The 13,135-nt window shown below is 35.5% G+C and overlaps 1 protein-coding gene across 1 annotated transcript; it reads right to left on the bottom strand.

The window, feature by feature from the left end:
* Window positions 1–7,932: 7,932 nt before the first annotated feature.
* On the bottom strand, window positions 7,933–10,100 carry LOC145015905 (transcription factor SPEECHLESS-like). Its single transcript, XM_078974375.1, has 4 exons — window positions 9,949–10,100; window positions 9,535–9,863; window positions 8,933–9,424; window positions 7,933–8,219 (listed from the first exon to the last, which is right to left on the bottom strand). Exons 1-4 carry the CDS (start codon window positions 9,962–9,964, stop codon window positions 8,154–8,156), a joined length of 903 nt encoding a protein of 300 aa, XP_078830501.1. The 5' UTR covers window positions 9,965–10,100; the 3' UTR covers window positions 7,933–8,153.
* Window positions 10,101–13,135: the final 3,035 nt, after the last annotated feature.

Genomic DNA, 13,135 nt, shown 5'->3' with positions numbered 1-13,135 from the left:
CACTTGACCAAAAGTGTTTTCCTCGTATTAGGATGTTTATACATGTTTAATTAGTGTTATAATCACTAATTGTTTATATACATATGTCTTCATATGTAATTAGGACCATTGTGTGTGTCTAAAGTCTTCACTTGACACCTAGCAGTCCTACCTCTTCAGTTCATCCGTATCACCCACAGCAGGTGAGTTCATACCCTTAATCAATGTTTTAACTGTTTTTAAATATTTTATTTGGGGGGGGGGGGATACAAGTAGAATCATGCAAGTTACTATATCAATCACATGTGATTAGTAAGCAACATTCAAATGATTGGCTACTCATTAGCCATTTTACCAAACAGTTTCCTTCAAATGATTTTCATAAACATTATATGATTAAAACTCCTTATTAAGTTGTACATTTTACTCTGTACGCTTCATTTCAAACTCATTTACAATTTGTGTTTCAAACAAATGTTCCTTTATAATTAAACTGTTTTATCAAACCCATGCTTTCAAACCGTTTTATAGATTGGCATCAAGTCGATCTTTTCTTAGATAATAATTATGCTCAAAGGTTTTACAAAACTTACTTTATGCTTTTATATTATAAATTGCATGCCTATATATGTATATTTATATGAGGAATGTTTAAAAGACTTAGGAAGGCTATCCACCCTATTTCCTTTTCGCGCTTGAGATGTGGTCTGGTAGGATATCGAGTACCCGTTCGAAGGTCGTTTAAATATTAGTTATATATCATGTGTACATATATAGTCATAAAGGTTCTTCCAGTTCATTCAATACCATTGGGTAGCAAGGGTATACGCCCATGTTCATACGTACCAGTTATATTACTAGTAAGCTACCATAGGGGTAGTTTTGGAAGATACTAGAACTATTATTAAAACACGATATCATACAATGAGTCAGTTCATTCATGAGTCAATACTTGCTAGATAGAGAGAACATACATTACAGCTAGTACACATAGTACATTACTATACATGCTAGATAGAGAGAGATCACACGTTACAGCTAGCACATGCAGAACATTACAGTACATTACTATACTATTACATAGATATGTTTTACATGATTACACTTACATGAGTACGTTTACATATATTCATTTACATGAGTGCGGTTACATATACTCTGATAGGACAAACATCATTAGGTGCTATAGCATAGAACAAGTTCAGGATCTAACTATACCGATGAATCGCAACGCATTGTGATAGTTATATCGGGTATACATGATCATAGTAATGTGGATGTTCACAGCATGCATATATGCATGGGCGTGTAAAGGTCTCAAAATCCCTTTAATAGGGGAGCGTTTAGCCTGGGATCTATCCATCACATTATGCCTTATCCCTTAAATAAGGCAATAGGAGTACAGAGGCAGTTACTTATTACAAATACTGCAGTACTTACGAGATTACCCTAGACTTAAGGTAATTAGTACGGTTGTAGTTCGACACTACACCATAGTAATATTTCATTTTCCCATTACATTCACTTTGTGAACATTCACACGACGCACGGTAATGTAGAAACTATATTTTTGGTTAATGATAGTCAGACTTGGGAAAATACACACTCTCACAAGAGACACACACACAGACACTAGATGCCTTGGTAGAAGGCTACATATAGATCAATTAAGTGTTAGTAGAAGACTCCTTGTTATAATAGTAGGAATCATAGGGATTTCTAGAGTTTTTCAAACGTTTACAGTTATTTTACATACATTTTCAATACTTACAATTCTTATACATACAAATTCTTACATACAAATTAAGACACTAAAATACTTATGATCTCACCAGCTTCAAAGCTGATACTCGCTTTCAAAATTACTTGTATCCTCAGGTCAACCATAGACAGGTACCGATGCAAGGTTTAGAGAAGATGGTGCTCGTTCAAGACTCATCTTTCATTTTGACTTATATACTGTAGTGTCTATTATAATTTGACAGAACACACTTGTATTAAAATTATATTATTAATGCAATGGATGATGTTGTTGCTTGTTTACTACTTTTCATTGTTGTGATACCGTACATGACGTCGTCCGCCCTAGAACATTTCCGCCGTTCAATGGTTTTGGGGTGTGACAATGTCTGAACCTTTGATGGAGTAAGGTTGTGCATGTGCTGGAATAGAGGCAGACATAACTAATGTTAAGGTTCTGGCGGTGGTGCTCCATCAAGAAATGGTACTCTAGTGGTGGTGTTAAGAGGATGGTGTCTAGGGGGGGAGAGAGAGAGAGAGAGAGAGAGAGAGAGAGAGAGAGAGAGAGAGAGAGAGAGAGAGAGAGAGAGAAGAGAGAGCCCCACTTTTTTAATTTCAAATTAACAAAATATTAAAAATAAATAAATAAATAAAAACAAAGGGCATTTTCATCTTTTCACACACACTTAACAAAATATGTTAATAAAGTTAGTCATAAGGATCATTTGTGTGCAAGGTTTGCACTGTCGGTACCATCTGAGGGAAAAAAGTTTTGTAGAAACTACTATAAGGAATAAACAAAACCTTAAGGACCATTCGTGTAATTTGTTCTATTTTTTTTACCTCTATCTTAACCTTAATACTTCTTATATATCATTATATATAGATGTCTTTGCTATTTTTTATTCACCATTTTTTTTCTTCACGACTCAAAGGCTCCGACGTTAATCTTGAACTCTCCTCGTTCATCTCCTGCAACTTAATCATTACATTGTAATTTCCTATTTTTTTTATCTAAAGATATATATACTAAAGTTCCAATATTTTTAACAATTTGACAAGAAAGGGTTAATTTTTTTTTTTTTAATAATAAAGTCCTAACTACTGTAGTTTTTAACACACTTATCCATTTTTGCCGGTTAGAAGGTAATTAGAATTTTACTGTAAAAAAAAATAAAGTTTAGGATATTTTTGTGGATTTTACTATCAAAAAAATAAAGTTTAGGAGTTAGGACTTTCTTCTCAAATCTTTGAAAATACTGGGAATTTAGTATATATATATATATATATATATATATATATATATATATATATATATATATATATATATATATCCTTTTTTCTATTAGAAATCTAATGGTATGATAGTCTTTAAGCATAAAAGTTATTGAAATCTGCTCTAGTCAGCTAGATTCTATTAAAATCCTTAACGATTGCTTCTTGTTAAATAGTTTATTTTAAATCTTAACAAATCGGCATTGAGAAAAAAATGGATATAATAAAGAAAGAAAAAAAGAATCAGGGTTGTGTTGGCTTTTTACAATCCTAAAAATGGAGAAATAAGAAACCGAAAAGGACGAAACGGTCATTCTTACCCCTTCTCCACATTCACACCCTTTTGACTAGAGATACAATCTATCCCCTCTTTTAGTTCAAGATTTGGTGACGAACCAAAAGAAAGTTTTACATGTCTTTTCACCCTCTTTCGCTTTCTCTTTTGCATCTGTTTCCACTGATCGTGATTGTAGCATAGTAAAGATGATGATGGTAAGAAAAATAGTGTCCTGCGACAAAAATCACAATTAAAAGTTCTTGGGCTACGAATTGGATCTTACGAGGCTAGTAAAAATATATGTTTCTAGGGAAACCAAGACTATACACTAAAGTCTCAATATTTTCAACTATTTAACAAGAAAGTCCTAAACTTTATTTTTTTTAACAATAAATTCATAATTGCCGGCTAACTGATGAAAAAGATAAACATGTCAAAATCTGCGGATGGTTAGGACTGTAAAAAAAAATTAGAAATTTCTTGTCAAATCTTAGTGTATATATCCATTTTATCTATTTTTTAAATACTATGCAATTGTATCACCACTTATCTTTATTTTCTCTCTTCTTCGACTTTTCCAATGATCTAAAAGTTCATAATTTTTTTTTTTATTCTCACAACTCTGTATAGGTTATTAGACATATTGCTTCCTAAGATCTATTCTAATACATCCCCACTTAGACCATCCGTTATACTCTCCACGACAACGGTCGCGGAGAGCTTCCAGATCAGCCACCGGAGCAACCACGAACCACCCCACCACAACCGGAGTACTCTCCGGTGAGAATGAAGAGAGAGAAAAAAGAAAGGAAGACAAGAAGGCTAAGAAGAAATCGGTCAAGAAGCCCTGATTGGGCGTTGCATCTCGTGGTAGGCACCACAATCCATCACAAAAACGACGAACCACGACCGGCCGGGGTGATGTGCACGGCCGGTGTCTCTGGCCACGTATCAAGATTTAGCTTCATAAATGGATAGTTTATGAAGCTAAATCTTTAATTATTATATGCTATCTTTTATGTATCAAGATTTAGCTTCATAAATGGATAGCTCAGGTTTATAATTGGATGATTTTGTATTTTTTTTTCTAATAAGTATAAAGAACGTTATTAATATTTCTGGTTGTATATTTTTATTTTATAATAACTGTTTTTTAAATCTATTAAAAATAATCATAGACATGTTAATCCAAACATTCTTTTAAAATCTTATTTTGATATTGGATAAACTAGTAAACCCTTTTACGAATAATTATAAACTATTTTAAATGAACACTCCCAAACACCTCATAATTACATGAGATATAAATTTTATATATTTATAGGATAACTAATATCACTATAATATGACATCATCACGGTGCCTTTGGGTCTTTAAGGCTAGCTAGTATGGATGTGTAACATTCGGCGCCAAATGCAATTCTAATTATAGCTTAAAAACGTAAAATTATTACATTTCTAGTCCTTATGCTTGGCGTAATCGGAGCTACTGTGACATCCCCATTTTCACGGCCAAAAAAGATCGATTTTGTTTATGCTTTATAAAAAAAATCAGAGTTCTTCTTTTAATAAAATTGTTGCGGAATTTGTTCCTAGAAAAACACGATAAATACGTTATTAAAATATTTTCAAAGAAACATATTTTATTCATTTTAATACGTTTGGGATGTCATTGTGAATACAGAAACATAAACATAAACAGAACTTACATTTATTTACACTAGTGATCTATATCTCTTTAATCTCTCAGTGTAATGTGATTTCATATCAACACCTGTGATATAAATAAACTGAGTGGGTTAGGTTGGGAAACCTGGTGAGTACATAGGGTTTTCAACGCACAGTAATATAATTATTATGTTTAAACAATCAAACATTCAACCCAATTACCCATCCCCATTATCTTTACTTTTAAGGGTCTACCCTAAGAATCAGCTACTCCTCGTTAATTCATTCCTAAGGATCATCCTAAGGAATCGACACGAAGTCCATCGTTACCAAGGCTTATAGATTATATCTAGTGAACACGTAGTCCAAAACATCTGGTAAACACTTAGTTCAAAAGTAACTAGTGAACACACTTAGTTCAAAATACCTAGTGAACACACTCAGTTCAAAGATACCTAGTGAACACACTCAGTTCAAAATATCTAGTGAACACACTCAGTTTAAAAATACCTAATGAGCACCTAGTTCAAAAACACCTACATGTTACGAGCCTGCTATCGTTCCAATGAACTGTCTAGTATCGTCCATGGTCATCATCTATACTCTACTAGATGATTGGATCACTGTCAACATTGATGTATTCCATCGTCTTATCAACAACTATTTCATCTACCCATGTTTTTTTACCCGACACATTTTGTAGATATAAATACATATACAGTTTAAATCATTTAAAATATGTATAAAAATCTTTCACCCAACATAGGCAACAAGTATTCAGACAATATGCACACATAGCACGTAATTTATATTAAAATACTTCATATCTATGTGTAAGATTAAATGGACTATGCACTCACTTGAAAGGTGGTGACTCAGCACTCGGACAACGCTTCGATACTCTCAAAACAATTTTCCTTCGATAAAATAGCGAATTTTAATGAAAACTGGGCTTTGCTCGGAGCAGCCTTTCCGAAACCGAAAGTCCCTTTTTCTCAGGACTCCGGGAGCCTCGGGGCTTCCTTAGGGTGCTAGGGGGTTTACCTAGGCTTTTAGGGGGTTAGGGTAGGCTAGAGAGATAAACTAGTGAGAGAAAGATGGGAGAAATGGTGTGAGAAATCGGAGCACTTCGCACCTCTATTTATAGTGCCAGACTTCGGTCATTACGCTGGGCGTAGGGAGGCTACGCTGGGCGTAGTCTCGGATATGATTGCTAGCTTCGCACAGCTGGCTCGCACCTTCCCCGGATGGATAAGACACGAGGGTACGCGGGGCGTACTCTCCTCGGACGCGGGGCGTAAAGCGAGGGTGACACGTCCTTCATCCGAAGCTAGACCGTGCTCAGCAAACGACGGCTGAGATTTGGCCACGTTATCGCATCTAGCAACAACTTCACAAATTCGAGTTTAAACTTTAAGAATTCGTAACTTTCGTGTACGACCTCCATTTTTGACGTTATTTATATCCACGTGAAGGTAGGAACGTAATCTACAACTTTAGTTTAGACTCCGTCGGCTAATTTTGACTCGATTTTAAATTTTATATTATTAACAGGCCGGGACAGGATTGGTCCGTTAAATTCTCATAACTTCTTCATCCGACGTATGTTTTTGCCCATATTTTTCTCGTTACGCTACTCTTAATGAGATCTTCGATTCCCGTTTAGGTCGTGTCGGCCAAAAATCACTCGATCTAATATTCGAATCTCGGGCTGTACACTGTTAATCCGAAACTTCGAAAAATCATAACTTCTTCATACGAAGTCAGATTTGAGCGTTCTTTTTATCGATGTTCTTAGTTTAACATACTCTACGATTTTCGTTTAGATCGTTAAGTCTAAATCTCACTCTATCGTAAATTCACTATTTACGCTTCCCGGTATTGTGGCGGTTCCGTTGCGAAACTTCAACCGGTCATAACTTCTTTGTTATAACTCGGATTTCGGCGTTCTTTATATGTACGGAAACCTTGTGACATATTATAAAACTTGGTTAAGATTATTCATTCTAAATAATCTGTTGTCGAAAAGTCGTTTTCGACCCCTATTGCTTCTAAATTGACTAGCCCGGATCTACGGGTGTTACAATTATCTCCCCTTAGGATGATTACGTCCCGGAATCATCAACGAAACATGATTTTATAATGACTCCATACGTTATCTTTTCATCCTAGGTAATAACTGTAACTTTTATGTTGCTTCGAACGAGTATTTATCTCTTGGACTCCTTGACTGCAGGCGGTGCTCGGTCTTGCACCTACTCGTTAGACTTTCAATCATAAAAGTGATGGAATGGATGGAAAATTCGTAATTAAGTTGTACACAAAAACGATAAAAAGTATTGCCACAGATTAATGAGAAGAAGAATCGTCGCAAAGTTCACTGTTGCAACATAGTACCGACAAACCGTTAGAGGCGATGCAAGTATGGAGTGTCTCATCACTATTAGCTAGAAACATTATCATCAGCTACATTGTTGCAAATTTTGTTGTAAAAAATGTTTTTAGTTAGTAATGCTTGCTAACTCTATAGATGGTTGCTCTGTCACTAATGGTCTACAATAACGGATTAGCATCACACTACTAGAAATTCGAGCATCACAAATTAGTAGCTTGTTATAACTAATTGTGATGCTAATCCGTTGTTGTAAGGCATCATGACTACTTGACTCTACTAGAAAAACACATATTGTGAATTTGTGATGTATGTTCTAACGGACCAAGTTGATGGCTGCTCTCTCTCACTAGTAGTGTCTATTTTATCAAAAATATATACATTAATACTCTAGCATATTCAAATAAGTTTATCTTATGATATGTAAGTAAATACTTATGAATATATTCTCCAATATATACTTATCTAGCCACGGATTACTCAAGTAAATATAGCATAATATTATATTGAAAACAATCAAAATATATGCCAGCCTGAGATCTTTCATACACGTATTTACTATAAATCATGTATGATCACACATGCACACACACACCAATAAATTGGCAACCGATGTCAAAACTCTTAAGGTTCGAACACCAATATTACTACAAAAGTTGGGGATGATCAATACAGAAGTTAATAAACTAATCAACAAGCTCTAACTATATTATTGGGTGATGGAGTTTTCTTGTTTTCTAGCCTTCTTAATTGTTTGGATATCATGCACATTGCATTGGATATAACATGACACATAGTGGTGATCTCAAAAGAAGACTAACGATTAGCCGAATGTGTGTTGAATGTGTTCAGCAAGTTCTTCTGCACTTAGTTGGCAGTCAACTCCAATCTATCCACAATAAAAGCCCACCAACCAATCAAACAATTATAACACGAACGAGAGTCAAATTTAAACTTTTAAAACAGTGTAAATTAAAAATTATAGAAACAACGGAATACTGACGGTAATATTAGGATAAATAATTTTTCATTAACTTAAAAAAAAATTGCATTTTTTTTTTTTTTTTTTTTTTTTTTTAAATTCAGTAAGAATGTATTAGGTTTTTTCTTGGAATGAATAGACTGTAGATAATATTAAGTCCAAGATTAAAAGCATATTAAATCAATAAGGCTTCGAATCTTATATGTGGCGTACTCGGAAGTCCGATTGAACTCTTCAATAAATTTACTTTTAATTTTAGTAACATTGGACCAATAAAAAGAAAAAAAAGCATTATAGCATTAATGATTTCATTAAATGAGTACACCAAATTAAAACTACATACATAATCAAAAGACAAATTTTATATTATGAAAAAAGCTGCTAATATAGATTCATGAAATACTGATTTGAGCAAATTATGTCCATTCATGTTTTTGTTTTTGTTATTCATTCATAAAACTAGAATTTCGCAGACTGTAACTTTTAGTTAATAACCAAGTGTTGCTCAAACTTGATTTTGGTGACAGAGAAGTAAAAGCATGCATGCAAATTCATGTGAATATGAAAAAAACAAAAAAACAAAAAAAACAATTTTTTTTTTTTTTTAATCTTTGGCTTACCTTGATCGTAAAGGTGTGAACCATGGCTTCATCAACAATACTAATGTTAGCCTGAAGAACTTCAAGAGGTAGCTTTTCAAGAACCGCTATTACTTTCGTCGTTTGGCCTTGTACCCGCTTTGAACACGTCTTTAGAAGAAGATTACCACCCACCAACTTGACCTCAACTTCAGCCATGGATGACCTTGAATTTGCAGCAACGAGCTCATTAGCACTGTCTGAAGTTATGAAAGTAGTTGAAGGTGAAGGTGAAGGTGGCGGCAGCCTGTACATGTATGGTTGTGGGGTTCTGGGGCTAATCGGCAGGCTTGGCCTAGGGCTAAGCTGCGGTTTCTGGGGGCTGAGAGATAAGGCCCTGGGGCTTGAAACAAGCCTAGGGCTCAAAACTTCACTGTAAACTTTTCTTTGTTTTTTGGCCTCTAGGGATTGTAGAATTTGTTGCAATTCTGTGATGTAATCAACTACTCCTTCGATTATCGATGCTTGATCACCCTGCAAGTTTCATACAGTTGGTGATAGTAGCTTTTATATATAAATGATTTAGAGATTTCATGTACAATTGATTTATGGACAAGATAACAAGATTTGGTTTTGATGATTACCCTTTTGACATAGAAGCAAGGCATAAGTGAACGGAGAACAGACAAGTTTTCGTTCATCTGTTTCCTTCGGTTCCTCTCCACCGTGATATGCGATACCTTCTGCTGCCCATCTGAGTAACCACCGGCGTCCTCCATAGCAGACAGTTTCAGTTTCTTGGTCTTTGGCACCTCCATAACCTCTTGTAAAGCATCAAAAGAACTCGACTTACAAGTCATCGGTGGATTTAAACCGTACACTCCTCCACCTAGAGATGTCATGGCCTTGAGTTCATGAGCGGAAACAAACTCCAGATCAGCCTCGAGAACACGGAAGATGTCGTCAGCAGACACTGCATCAGGTGACAATATATAAGTTGGTTTCCTGAAACTGCTGAGCAGAAGTACGGGGAAATTAAGGTAAAGAAGTACACATACTAGTCATTTTTATCATAAAAAACAAACAAGATGAAACGTCAAATCGAAGTCTGGCGAGTGAAGCAAAAAAGACAAACAGTTGGTGTGCACTTCTCTGGATTTTGTCGATCGATAATCGAGGAAAGAGACCCAAAAAAGATCATGAAGATGTTATAATACGCAGGCTGTCAAGATCAAGAAAAGGAAAATGTCAAAATATTAATAGATCTCTGATTGTAGATGGCGACTAGGCTATGGACATTATCCTGTGTCTGCCAGGGAGCTTTTACCGTGGGTATTCTTATGTGGATGCTATCTAAACCGTTGGATTCTTTGTGATAGGGAAGGGAGATTTTAAGTTACCGAAAAAGTATTTTATTCCAAACCCTACAAAACTGAAATCGGATAACTCTAGTTGGCTCGAACAATTTCAAGTTTATTATGTGATAGGTAATTAATCATGTATTGAGTTGTTCGTTAGGATGACACAACTAACCCGATAAGCAAAGAGCTTGTGTATAAGAAAAGAGCCTATTGAGATAGGAAAAAGCCTCAGGTAGAGGGAAAACACTACCAACCATTGCCACATCTAAAGTCCAGAACATTTGTTTTATGTTAACACATCTTCTCGAGTTCAATTTAACAAAGATAAAAAGGAAATTTATGGAAATAATAAGAAAATAAAATAAATTGATGTTCCCTAGTTTCATTAAAGGAAACATACTCAGATAGGAAAAAGCCTCGGGTAAAGGGAAAACACTTGCAACCACTGCTACGTCTAAGGTCTAGATTATTTATTTTATCCTAACACCCTATTCCCGAGTTCAACTCAGCGAGGGAAAAAATAGATAGTCTATAAGTCCATCCCAACTCATTATGTTAGCCCATGGATTATATTTAGTGTATATATCGTCATATCCTATACGTTCCCATTCAAGGAAATATGTTAACTATTATGGTATTAGAGTTAGCAAATCAAATCTCCTAAAACCAATATAATCAAACCTTCCATGTAACGCCTGTTTTCCTAGATGAATCGAATAGGGTTTCAAGGAGTCAAAAGGTTGGATGTTGGAAGAAAAGGAGTCTCACAACGTGAGACAGAGGCTCACGGTGTGAGATGGGTTAATATGAAAACTTTTGTTCGGGACTGGTCTCACGACGTGACACATAGAGGCTCACGACATGAGATATGATGCATCCCAAGCCCATGATATTTTAGGGTTTCCTTCGTATTTAAGCACCTCTAAACCCATTTTAGTGTTCATCATTAGCCTTTAAACCCATTTTCACCTCAAACAAACCCTATCCTTCACCCCTTGTTTGATCTTTGGTCATTTTGGAGCCTTTCTTGTTTTGAAGAAGAAGAAAAGAAGAAGAAGAAGGTGATCTTTTGTAGAGGCTTGCAAGGAATCGTCATCATCATCACCTTTCATTGTTTCTGGACCCTTGTAAGTGTCCTTAATCAGGCAAGAACATGAAATAAAGCTAAATCAAACATTCTCAGGCTATAGAATCTTTGTTATGTATAACTATGATGAACACACTAAGCGAATACAGTAATGATGTCAATTTCATCTAGTATAAGAAGTTCTCCGAGGCTATCAAACATCACAAATCAAGCAATTCTATCATGCAATTCTTGAAGATCCCTAGCCTATCACTAGCATGCAGTTCTATCATAATCATCATAAACAAGTCACAGTGTGGTAACTTGGGGTAAACTTTCTTGCTCCAGCTAATCGTAAACATATCATCCTTTATTAGTTAATTTTGAAATTAATTTGAATTAAGTTTAGAAATAATTTGAAAACTTTCACAGATCCTTAGTTTGAGTTTGGATTCACACGAATGTTCATCCAATTCGTTCAAACCACGGCTAAGATACCAACTTGTAACGTCAAAATATCTCAATAAACTTTAACTTTTAAAAAACAACCAATTTCTTCCATTAATTATTTACAAAACCAACATTTCAAAAGTATTATTCAAAAACCGAGTATCCTAAGATCTAATATCATAAAAACAGGAAGATGTGCACAATCACGCCTTCACTTTCCCACAATCCTGTGATGTACCTGAAACAATAAACTGAAACCGTAAGCACGAAGCCTAGTAAGTTTCCCCCAAACTACCACCACATGACATAATAACAACATCATACATAAAGGATTCTTCAGCATGACTAGACCTCCTCACCGGGACTACAAACTATCCAGACCACTCTTAGAGCCTTCAGCATGACTGGACCGCCTCATTGGGCGTTCAACATATCTGGACTGGTATCCAGGCCTTCAGTCTGACTAGTCCACCTCACATGCCATTAGTCTATCCAGACCGTCCTGGGTGTCTTGGCCTTCAGTCCCAACCAGTCCACCTCAACCTAGTAAACCATCACATATCAACATACACCATAACAGTCAATAGCTAGCAGATAAAGGTAGTCATACAAATCTAAAAGATCACTACAACATAACAACATCCTATATACCAGGATACAGATCTAACAGATCACTAACACATAACAACATCCTATATACCATGATATAGATCTAGCATATCACTACAACATAGCAACATCCTATATACTAAGAAAAGGATCCAACAGATCACTACAACATAACAACATACAGTAAACCAGGATATCAATCCAATGAGCCAGCTTTGGTGCCTTCGACCCATAGGTATAGTGAGGAAAATTCACCTCTCATCCTGAAAACAATCTGAATGAATCTCTGCTCCGACAGCCAGCTCTACAGGTCACCTATTCAACAGAAAGAGACCAAGGCTTAACTATAGCTTAAAATACCGTAAATACCCTTAAGTCAAACTTGGTCAACCATATTCCAAGTTATATTCAATGGTCAAGGTCCCAAAAGTCAATATCCTTTCCCAGTGGAGTACACCCTACGTACCAAGAAAGTTGCTCAACGTACTATGATGTTGACCAAAAAGCGGGGCGCTGACCGCATACACACAACGTAACTCCTGGTACGCCCAATATACGTTGCCTAGTCCAAAAACTCCATTAAGAACTTATTCTATTAAGCCCTTCCATCCAAAACTCGGATCCAAGCACAAAATGATTTCCTAAGTCATAAGGTTTCCAACTTTATGACTTTGCATGGCTATAAAGAACTTAATGTCCAAAACCCTAAGTTCTTAACCCAATAAGACCATCTAGCACATGAATGGGTTACATAAAACA

This window comes from Lactuca saligna, chromosome 9, assembly GCF_052625555.1.
Source record: "Lactuca saligna cultivar CGN05327 chromosome 9, ASM5262555v1, whole genome shotgun sequence".
Lineage (NCBI taxonomy): Eukaryota > Viridiplantae > Streptophyta > Magnoliopsida > Asterales > Asteraceae > Lactuca > Lactuca saligna.
This window is presented reverse-complemented; position numbering and strand designations above follow the sequence as displayed.